This window comes from Ceratotherium simum, chromosome 39 (assembly GCF_057802395.1).
Source record: "Ceratotherium simum simum isolate JZ-2026a chromosome 39, ASM5780239v1, whole genome shotgun sequence".
Classification (NCBI taxonomy): domain Eukaryota; kingdom Metazoa; phylum Chordata; class Mammalia; order Perissodactyla; family Rhinocerotidae; genus Ceratotherium; species Ceratotherium simum.
In genome coordinates, this window is record NC_141938.1 from 13204609 (window position 1) to 13216148 (window position 11540).

The following is an 11540-nucleotide window of genomic DNA, read 5'->3' on the forward strand; positions in this document are numbered from 1 at the left end:
TGACAAACTCAGGACAGGGCGCAGACTACGGCAAGAGGTCCATCAGCGTTTACTTTTTAAAACTGTTCTTCTCGTTATTCTGAGGAGGCAGCTGCCACAGGACAGGCGCTCGGGGCTTGAGTGTCCCGGCACTGCTGTTTGTTTCACCCAAAATGCCTCCTCCAGCGGAACGGCCACAAGAGTAGCCCACACTTCTACGGGGCTTCCTCCGTGCTAGCCGTGTGCTGGCTCGCTGACACACGTGGGCGCCGTCTCTGAGCAGCTGCTGGCTGCCAGGCGCTGAGCTAGGCAGGCGGTGAGCACAGATGTGAAGGCAGCGCAGTCCCTGGCCCTGCAGAGCTCCCAGTCCAGTGGGAGAGACCGACCACAGTCATTCACACAGATCAGTGTCACAGCGTGGTGATGGCAGAAAGGAAAACACTGGCATGTGGGTGCAAAGTGTGGGAGTACTTTGCAGTGGGTGGTCAGCGGGGGGACGCTGGGAGGGCGTGACATCTCAGCTGAGGAGTCGTGCCAAGCACGCAAAGGGGGAGGGGCTAGATGCATTCCAGAAAGCAGGAAGGGCACGAGTGAAGGTCCCTGTATGCAGGCTCGCAGGAGTTATTGAGGATCTGGGGGATCAGGCAGACGGCACGATGACAGTCAGACCACAAGGCTTTCTGGGTCCCTTTGTGAATTTGTTCTGGATGTTGTGTGTTTGTGGGAGGAAAATGGATGTGCCCCACCCACTCATATTCAGCCATGACTCACTCATCCAATGAACATCACGGGATACCTACTATGTGCTCGGCCCCGTGCTGGGGACTAGAGACGAGCAAGAGAGGGTTCCTGCCCTCAGCGGGCTCACAGTCTAATGGGGAGACAGACAAGCAAACACACAGTTATAAGCCAGCACTAGGGGGGTTGCCACTACAGCTCCCGAGGTACCTGGCCCAGCTGAGTCCAGGTATAAACCTGACCACGTTATTTCACAGAATTTTTCTCTAAATAACTGACTTAAAAAAAAAAAACAAAGGTTGAGATTTTTAAAAGCCACATTCTCTGGAGACAACACAAATATCCATCTACTGATGGATGAACAAAATGTGGGTTAGCTCTAGAATGGAATACTATTCGGCCATGAAAAGCAGTGAAGCCCTGACACACGCTACACCGTGGATGAACCTCGAAAACACGCTCAGTGAGAGATGCCAGACACAAGACGCCACATGGAGTGTAACTCCACCGATGTGAAGTGTCCAGAACAGGCACATCCACAGAGACAGAAAGTGGATTCGTGGTTGTCAGGGGCTGGGGGAGGAGGGTGGAGAGTGACTGCTAACGGGGACGGGGTTTCTCTGGGGGGTGATGGAATGTTCTGGAATTAGAGTGGTGATGGTCGCACAATATTGTGAATGTACTAAAAGCCACTGTAGTGTATGCTTTAAAATGGTTAATTTTACGTTATGTGAATTGTACCCCAATTCTTTTAAAAAAAGGAACACTACCAAAAAAAAAAGCCACATTCTCTTGGTGCAATTATAGTCGGGGTCAATGGATTGGAGCGGGACATGCCCCCCAGCCAAAAAAAAAAGCGAGGAGGACCCAAAGGATACGCAAGTCCACGAGAGGAGTCTCCTGGGCACCCCGATGGGATGCACACAGTGAGACCGGGAAAGAAAAGCAACCAGAGGCAGAAGTTGGTGCAGCTGGGTGACCAGAGGAGGAAGAGGGGCCGTGAGGGGCTGCACGGAGGCTGAGGCGCGGTCCCGGCAGCACATCAAGGTGGAAAGGTGCAGAAGAGACTGGAAGCGAGGGAGGAGAATGCGGGTGCCAGAGCCGGGCCGGGCCAGCGATGCAGGAGCGGGGAGCTGGGCGGAGGGGCGGACGGGAGACCCCCTCACTCCATGCCCACTCTGTGCTTCCCCCACCGAGAGGGTGGAGCCCACCCCAGCCTTCTCGAACAAGCCCTATTTCACAGGCGAGAAGAGTGAGGAGGTGTTGACAGGACCTCCCGCTCAGCACCGATCACCTTCATCTCCCTTGAGTCACTGCGACGCGGGGCCTCTGGGCCCGGCGACAGGGCCCTGTCTGTATAACGTGTGACAAGATTAAAAAGTACAAGACTAGGGAGGTCGAGCCCTGAACCTCAGCTGGCGGAGAATAATCAGGCTGTCTCTGTGGGTTCTAGCCACCTCCCCTGCAGGGCGCTGTTTCTCTTTGGAGGGTCTCTGGTGAGGCGAGAAGGGAGATGTCACCCCCTCCCCGCCCTGTGTTTCACAGGGAGAAACAGCAGCTCGGAGGATGAGCGACTGGATGGCTGGTGGGAGGATCCCCTGCAGGAGGAAAGGGTCAACACCGCGGCAGTAAGAGCTGGCGCAGGTTAAGCGCGAACCACCAGACACCGAGCTTATCGTCTCTCTCTGCGATGGGTGGGAGCTGTCGTCCCCACACTGCAGATAAGAAAAAAGGCGTGACAGCTCAAGACCACAGAGGACTAAGTGACAGAGCAGGATGCAAGCCAGGTCGGCCTTGCGCTCCGAGCCTGGGCCACTGGACACAGCTACTGCTTATTAAAACCCCGCCCTGCTCCTGCCAAGCTCCTGACCAGCTGTGTCCGATCTGGGCCTCGACAGCCCGGTCAGGCACCCAGGATGAATGGGAATGTTCCACAACTGGGGAAACTGAGTCTTGGGGCAGGTCAGTGACTTGCCCTACACTCTGCCTGTGGATAAAGCGGGAACTCTGCATCTCCTGGGGTCGGCCCAGGGATCTGCCTGCCAGCAAAGGTCTTGGGAAATCCGATGCACATGGCGAAGGCTGGGGGACGGGAATGCTGGGGCGCGGAGAGGAGGTGGGAAATAAAGGCCGAGAGCTGGCACCCTCCAACCGTCCCGAGACCCTGGCTGAGTGAGCGAGATGTGTGCTCATTTCTCTCGCTGTGGGAGCGGATCAGGAGGGTGACTGAGGTGGGAAGGGAAGGGCAAACCCGGCCTGGCCCCTCATTCCCAACCGCCCCCTCATCTCCTACCGAGCACTGACTGCATGCCACTGTGCTAGATGCCGGATGCCCATCTGCTTCCGGATTCTCCCAAGACCCCTGTGAGGGGCTGGGACTGCCACCGTCCTGTTTCAGATGAGGAAACCGAGGCTCAGAGAGGTGACGTCAATTCTCGAGGTAGAAGGTGATCAGGTGGTAGAGCCAGGACTTGAACCCAGGGCTATGCGTCCACACAGCAGGGCTCTTATGCCCAGACCCACCGTGCAGAAGTTTCTCCCCAGGCTCCCCCTCCCCCAGACCCCCTCCCCTGCTGGCACCAGCCAGAAGGAGAAGAACCTCGGCCTTCAACAGGCACATGAAAAGATGTTCAACATCACTAATCAACAGGGAAATGCAAATCAAAACTACACTAAAATATCACCTTACACCTGTCAGAATGGCTTTAATCACCAAGATAAAAAACAACAAATGCTGGAGAGGATGTGGAGAAACGGGAACCCTAATCCACAGCTGGTGGGAATGCAAACTGGTGCAGCCTCTATGGAAAACAGTATGGAGATTCCTCAAAAAACTAAAAATAGAGATGCCCTATGATCCAGCTATCCCACTACTGGGAATCTATCCAACGAACCCGAAATCAACAATCCAAAGAGGCTTATGCACTCCTATGTTCACTGCAGCATTATTCACTATAGCCAAGACGTGGAAGCAACCCAAGTGTCCCTCGACTGACGACTGGATAATGAAGATGTGGTGTATATATGTATACAGTGGAATACTACTCAGCCATAAAAAAAGACAAAATCGTCCCACTAGCAACAACATGGATGCACCTGGAGGGTATTATGTTAAGCGAAATAAGCCAGACAGAGAAAGACTAACACCGCATGATTTCACTCAAACGTGGAAGATAAGCTAACACACAGACAGAGAGAACTGCTTGGTGGTTACCAGGGGCTGGGGGGTTGGGGGTGGGGGGGGGGCACAGGAGTGAAGGGAGGCATTTATATGGTGACTGACAAACAATAACGTAAGACTAAAATCTCACAATGTTATAAACTATTATAACATCAATAAAAAACCAATTAAAAAGAAAAGAAAAGAATCTTGTCCTGGGAGACGGGGGGCCTGGGGTTCAGTCCCGGCTCAGCTCTAACCAGCGTGAGGACCTTGCACGGGTCCCTCTCCTCTCTCAGGTCATGAGGACATTAGGTGGGTCCTTCCAGGTCTAAGGTTCTCAACCACAGGTGACTTGTCCCTCAGCGGGCATTTGGCAACGTCTAGAGACATTCTGGCTATCAAGATGGGGGCAATGCTCCTGGCACGGTGGGGTGGGGACCAAGGATGGTGCTTAACACCCCACAGGACGGCCGCCCACAGAGAAGGATCCAGCCCCGAATGTTGAAACACCCTGGTCTAGGTCTAAGAGGGCTCAGGTTCCAGCTGGGGCCCTCTGGGCAATCGAGCAAACTCGCTGGGCCTCATCTGCTCATCTGTAAAATGGAAAGACACCACCGGCCCAGGCCCCTCTCAGGCAGCGTGTGCAGCCAGAACCACACCGAGAACCGTTTCCCACCTCCCAGGATGGCAAGGGGGTGCGGGAAGAGGCCTGGCCGTACACGCATGGCAGCAACACCCGCTTAGTTAAGCCTGTCACAAAGAATGAGGCTGTTCTCGGCGTGCTGACATGGACCAACCGTCAAGATGTATTGTCGGAGGAATAAAGCAAAGAAGAGACTCACCTGCTTTAAAAAACAAAGCTGTACTGTACAAGGTTTCATAGGAATAAGGAATTCTGGGAGGACATGTAAGGAAATGGTAGTGGTGGCTGTCTTGAGAGGAAATCGAAACAGAGCAAGTGGGAAGCAGGACCGACTTGCCACTGTGCGCGCTTTTACACCTTTTCAAGTTTGGACCATGACTCTATTCCCACTCGAAAGGTAAAAATAAACAGCAAACTTGAAGGATCAAGAGAGACTCAGGTACCCCTAAGGCGGTGCCTGCCTGTGGACGGGCTCCCTCAGAAGCATCTAGGACAACGTGTGGGAACACATACCTCAAGGTTCCCAGGCCTCAGCCCTCAACTAGGAAACCTCCACTCTAGGGGTGGGGCCCAGGGATCCGCATTTTAAACCGACTCGCCATTTGGAGGTGCAGACGGGTTAGAGAACGGAACAGCAGCAAGAAGCCCTAACACTGACAGCTCCTTCTCAACCTGGGGGGCTGTCTGGGGCTGGTTTAATGTCAAGGTTGCACCATCTCTGAGTTTCAATTCCTCGAGGGCAGGTGTCTATGCAGTACTTAGCAGGCTGGAGATGTGCGATAAATATTAAACAGCGCCATGATTCACCGGGAGGTAACACGCTTAGGACGTAACCAAACAGAACCTCAGCTGGGGCCAGAAAAGGATCTCATGAAACTCAGGGACCTTAGAGACCTTCAGATCTGAGGACCCAAGTTGGGGACAGGCCAGCCCGTGGAGAGACGGCGGGTATCAAACCAGGGGAACCTCTGTCTTCCATAGCATCACGGGAGCTAATCCACCACCGCCGTGCACTAAACGTGGGCCCGGCCCCTTCAGCAGGGGCTGTCAAACCCGGCACTCGAGGGACATCTGTTGAGTGAACCCCACACTCTGGACCGCGAGCTCCCGGGACGGAAGAACTATGTCTGAGTCATTTCGGATTCCTGGTCCCTAGTACAGCACGTGGCCCGTGGCAGGCAGCCGCCCAGGGGTGTTTGCCGGGTCGAGGGGTGGACTGAGCCACAGCAGAGGCACACCCGGACCATCTGGAGACCCCGAGTTCTCAAGCAGGACCAGGCACCACAGAACTGCTCAGTCCTTTGCTCACACAGACCAGACCCTCTCTGACTCCTGCTTCCTTGCCCACAGGCCTGCGGGGGTCTTTTCTTTCCCTAGCTGCCGAGCTCTGCCCCCCAGTCAGTTCACTTGGCCTCCCAGCTGACCTCGAGCCCACCCCACCCGCCCTCAGGCCAGGCAACTCCGCATCCCACAGAAACCCCCAAAGCGGAGGTTAAAAGCAGACTGGAGAACGCCAACCCGGCTCACCCCAAAACACCCAGACTGAGGCACCCCTCTGCCATCCTTCAGCCGCCTTCCACAGCTCTTCATGAATTTAACTTTCACTTTTCTAAATTCCTTCCTCTCCCCGAAGATTTCCAGACACTGATTCGCCACCACGGTGTCATCTCTGTGACCCCTGCATTTTTTCCCCACCTAAGCAAGAACTCTCACGTCTACTAACTCCGGCTTTTTTTCGAGTCTAAAATCTGGGGGAAGGCAGAGGGTGTTAACGAAAGAAAAATTTTTTTTTCTGTAAAAAAACGAAAGGTTTTGTAAGAGCTATAACCACACTGTTATAAATTTCAGCTAATCCTAGAGCGGTGGGTCTCACCGGGGGTGATCCTGCACCCCTCCACCCCACCCAGGGTGATATGTGGGGACACGTTTGGTTGTCACACTGGAGGTATTCCTGGCATCGAGTGGGTGGGGGCCAGGGATGCTGCTTGACACCACACAGTGCCCAGGACAGCCCCCCACAGAGAATGACGCAGCCCCCATGTCAGCATGCGGGGGGGGGGGGCAGCCCTGTCCCAGAGACAAGCTAAAGGCCACCTCTGGGGCTCAATGTGCCATGTGCCAGCCCTTACGTAGGCTCTGCAGACACAGCACCAGCCATTCTCCTCCTGCAGGTACTCACCAGAGGGGCGCTGTAGCTTGCGTGGGGATTGTTCTGGATCTCCCACAGTCCCTCATTGAAGCCTTTCCTCTTGTTGGGCTTCCCGTACTTGTCTTTACATTTGTCGTAGGGAAACAAGTCCTTAGGTCCCAGGAAGGCTCTGGAGAAAGGAACCACAGGGCCGGTCCCAGGTGAGCTGGGCCAGCCCGGGAGGCACCAGGTGGGAAAACCGCGCCCCCGCTGGGGACACTTACGTTTCGTGTGTACCAAAGAAGAAGATGGGGTACTTGTTGGGGGGCGGCTTCACAGCACCGTCGGCGATGTCATCGATCTGCAGTGAGGGGCGGGTCAGAGGGTGAGCGGGGGCAGCTTCACCCACTGACCCAGGAGTCAGCCAAGTTACTTGGGGGGAAGCATGCCGGGAGAAGGGGAGCCTTCAACCTAGGAAGACACGTCACTTCCCAGTTGGGCATCTGCATTCTTCTGTGCACCCCGCCCCCATGCACACCTGTCCCCTCCCCCCAGGCTGCTGTCTCTGCCCCCAAAGGAGGTGCCTCACCTAAGCAAAGCCAAATACGGTCCTCTGAGCAGCCAGGGGGTGGGGCCAAGCTTAGCTTCTAGGAACTCCCAGGACCCTCCCGCGGACCCCCTCCCGCAAAGAGGTAATCAGTGGTCGGTCTCCCAGAGGCTACAGCTGGCAGCTCCAAGGATGCAGAGGGTGGGGGGTGGGCTGCAGGAGACAGGCCCCGAGCATCCAGGAAGTCCCACCCTCTCCCTACAGGCCCATGGGCTCCAGCAGCTGTCAGTCACCTCCCCACAGGAGGCTAGCAGCCCCTCCACTTCCAATCAGGTGCCTGGAAATGTTCCGGGCTCAGAGCTGGCTGGAGGGGGGCGCAGGAGAGGGAGAAGCTGGTACTCTGGGAAGAAGGGAAGTGCCCAGAAAGTTTCATCGCTCTCGTCTCCCCCCAGAAAATAAGCACGAACAAATCAGGTTAGAGTGGGTTTTCTGGTCCCCATTAATGCCTTGCCACCCTCTTCGACGCCTGGGGGGCTGCTGGGATCCCCCTTGCCGCCCTCGCCCAGCTTCCTTCCTCAGTTCTCCTCTGGGCTAATTTTCAGAGTCCTTGGCCCTGGGCTGGGAACCTCAGGCATCCACCCCCAGCATCGCACTCCCGCCAGAAGCATTCTCGAACTCCATCACTCTGTGGACCAGCCCCGCAAGCCTTCCAGGCGCGGCTTCTGCTCTGGCGCCACCCAGGACCCGCCTCCGAGCCTGAGATCCCAGACGTCGAGCTCTCAGGGCTGCCCAGTGGGTGGTCCCCGAGCCCCCTCCTGGCATCTGGTGGCAGCCTCTCCGCACCAAACCCACAGCTCTGTGATGCCCTTCTGCTCACTTCCACCCAGAGACAGAGAGAGGGAGGGTCCGACAGGCAGGGAGCGAGGTGAACTGTCCATCCACCTCACAGGAGCGCCCAGGCAACTCCCTCACTCCTTCTATAGCAGCCCAACCTTCGGTCTCATCTTTCCACTGCCCCCTGCTGCTGCCTGGGCCTCCCACCCCTACCCCCACCCCCCTAAATTCCTTCAGTCCTACCATGCATATTCCACCAACCCCAGCCCTGGGGTGACTTTAGCCCTAAGACCTGGGGTGACAAAAACCCTCAGGTCCCTCTTCCACACTGGGCTGCCCTAGACAGTGCCTGGAACCACACTCTCTGCAGACCTGGGACGCCCTGCCCTTCAGACCTGGACCCCAGGACCAGCTGGGTCCTCTGGATCCCAGCTCCTCCAAAGGGGAACCCCAGCTCCCCTTACCCCACCCCCACCCCTGAGATACTCTCTCTCTGGGGCTTGAGCCTCTATGCTGTGGGGCCCATCTCTGATTCAAGCATCACAGAGGACCACTCCACCCCAACCCCCCCACCCCGTGTTCCAATCAGCCTCCTCCACCAGCATCTGGGGGGGGGTCTTCACGGGGCACCAGTCCCCAGAGTCCCCCAAACAAGTCTTAGTCCCTGATGCCCTGCACGTTCAGATCCCGTCCGCTCAGCTCCAGTGACCTTGTGAGCAGAGACCCCAGCCCCATTTCCAGCCCTGGCCCCCCTCAGCCTTGACCCTCAACCCTTCCCCCTTACTGCAGCCCTCATTCCTAGCCCCCCACACACACATGGCCCAAGCCCCCGCCTCTCGGAACTTGGCTTCTTGTGGCCCCCCAATAAACTCCTTCAGTCTGGGGCACCCCCTTCCCATCCATTTGACCCGGCTCCTCAAATCTCGTTTCTCAGCTCCCCTCACACCCTTCGATCTCCCTCAAACTTGAACCCTGCTCCCTCAGGCCCCAGGTCCCTCCAACTCCATCCCTCGACTCTCAGAACCCCGCGTGGGTACCCCTGGGCGGGGACCCTCAGACCTCCAGGCATACGGGTCTCCCAGGCCCGGGCCCCCCCCCAGAACCCCGGAGCGCGGGCCCCGCAGGCCCGGGTACCCAAGACCCCCGGAGGGCGGACCCCGCAGGCCCGGGTCCCCCCCAGGCCCCCGGAGCGCGGAGGCCGCAGGCCCGGGTCCCCAAGACCCCCGGAGGGCGGGGCCCTCAGGCCCAGGTCCCCCCCCGACCCCCGGAGCGCGGGCCCCTCAGGCCCGAGGCCCGCACTGCCCCACCCCCCCCACCGCCGGGCCCATCTCCCGCGCAGCCTCACCCGGGCCGGCCAGTGCGGATAGCCCTTCATCTTGGCGAACACCAAGTCCCCGGGTTTGAAGGCGTGCGGCATGCTGGCGGCGGGAGACCCAGGCCGCGGGAAGCGGCGGCGGCGGCAGCGGCGGCGGCAGCGGGAGGCGAAGCCGGGGGCGGGAGCGGGACGCCGAGGGGGCGGGGGCGGCGGCCTGGGTAGCGGGTCGGAGCTTATTGGGCTGGTCGCCGCCGGAAGTCCCGCCCTCCAGCCGTCACGGGCGAGCGGCGCCGTCGCTCAGGGCCACGTGCGGGGATAGAGGAGAGCGGGGACGAATGAGAAGAGGGGTTGGAGCAGAGCAAGTTAACGGGATTGGATAACGGATACAGCCAAGGGGCGTGACCCAGAGGCCTAATGGGAGGGGGCGGAGGTTATGGGAGGTGAAAGGGAAAGGTGGGAGGAGGGAACTTCGCTCTGGGAGTGAAGAAGCGGGTAGCCAAGCTCCTTGGGGGCGGGGCTTAGGTAGGGGGCGGGCCATGGAGCGCCACAGGAGGAGGGGCTTTAAGTAGGAGGCCGGCCATTGGATACCACAGGAAAGAAGACCCAATCAATGTAAGGGGCGGTTATTGATAGCCTCCCGCTCCCCGGAGGAGGGTCTTATATAGAGCTGCAGGCCATTGGATACCACGAGAGAAGCGCCTCAAGATAGGGAGCGGGCATTGGCTACCACAGGAGGAGGGGCTTAAGCCGCTGTCCGCCATTGGCTATCGTTAAGAGGAGAGGTTCAACTCAAAATAGGATGAGCCATTGCCGGCCCGAGGGGCGGGGCTTAGGGAAAGGGGCGGGCCAAGAGGGGTCATAGGGTAAACAGCCAGGAAAAGCACGGAACACTTATTTCTTCACTCAGGGAAATTGTTTTGAGCATCATGTGCCAGAGCCACAAAATACCCAATATACATATTAATTCATTCAAGAAAAATCTATTGAGCACTGTGTGGCCAAATTACTTAATCTCTCTGTCCTCGGTCTCCCCACCTGGAAAATGGACCTCAAGATGGTACGGATCTTATAGGGGCACGGGGATTCAATGACTTCACCACCCCTGAAACGCTGGAAACTGTGCCTGGCAATAGGAAATACTGGGAGCACTAGATGCTGTTACCCCGCTTTTGAAGATCTCAATGTCTAGCAGGGTAAAGAAGTGTTGATTTCTTTGTAATTAGGACCCGTGGTGGGAACTCAGAGTAAATGAGCCGGAGTGCTTACGAAAAAGCTGAGTAATCGGGGAAACTTCGTGTTTCCACGAAGGCCAGGAGGACTTTCTGGAGGAGGTGGTTTAACCAGAGACTTGCAAGATGAATAGAAATTGGCTGATACAGAGAGATGGGCTCTGGGAGGGCGTTTGGGGCTGAAGGGAACAGCAAAAGCAAACGTCAGAGCTTGGGATGACTGAGTGAGTGGCGGGAGGGAGGGAAGGATGAAGGGGTCCATTGAGGATCTATCATAGTGCCTTGTGAACATTAATGAGACGCTCGTGTTTCATTTTAATTTCTCGAGAAAACTTCTTTGAGAGATTTCATCACAGAGTACAAAGATAATACTTTAGTCTGAAGAAACATCCTTATGCATGTGAAATATATCTCAAAAAGAGGTTGAGCATAGACTTATCATATGACGCAGCAATTCCGTCCATAGGTATCTACCCAAGAGAAATGCAATCAAACGTCCACACCGGAACTTGTACACTAATAGTCATAGCAGCATTATTCATAACGGCCAAAAAGTGGAAATAACCCAAATGTCCATCAACAGGTACATGGCTAACCCAAATGTGGTATATCCCAACCATGAACACTATTCAGCAGTAAAAAGAAACGAAGCACTGATACATACTACAACAGGGGTTAACCTCAGAAACATTATACTCAGTGAAAAAAGCCAGACAAAAGGTCACACAGTCTATGATTCCAACATCATATGACATTTCATGGAACGTCCAAAAAAGGCAAATCTTTCGAGACAGATAGTAGATCAGTATTTGCCTTGAGCTGGGGGTGGGGATCCAGAGTGACTGCAAAGGAGCATGAGGTTTATTTTTAGGGTGTTGGAAATGTTCTAAATTTAGATTGTGGCGATGGTCGTACAACTCTGTAAATATACGACAAAATTCATTGAATTGCGCACTTAAAACAG

The 11540-nt window shown here is 56.1% G+C and overlaps 1 protein-coding gene across 9 annotated transcripts in view; it reads right to left on the reverse strand.

The window, feature by feature from the left end:
- HDGFL2 (HDGF like 2) overlaps positions 1-9537 on the reverse strand; it is a 22311-nt gene extending 12774 nt beyond the window's left edge. For all 9 annotated transcript variants that reach the window (XM_087425703.1, XM_087425704.1, XM_087425707.1 and 6 more), the window contains exons 1-3: positions 9378-9537; positions 6936-7012; positions 6703-6841 (exon numbers count right to left, since the gene is read on the reverse strand). In XM_087425703.1, coding sequence (XP_087281829.1) covers positions 6703-6841; positions 6936-7012; positions 9378-9449 — 288 coding nt within the window. In that variant the 5' untranslated portion in view covers positions 9450-9537. The remainder of the gene's footprint in view (positions 1-6702; positions 6842-6935; positions 7013-9377) is intronic.
- Positions 9538-11540: the final 2003 nt, after the last annotated feature.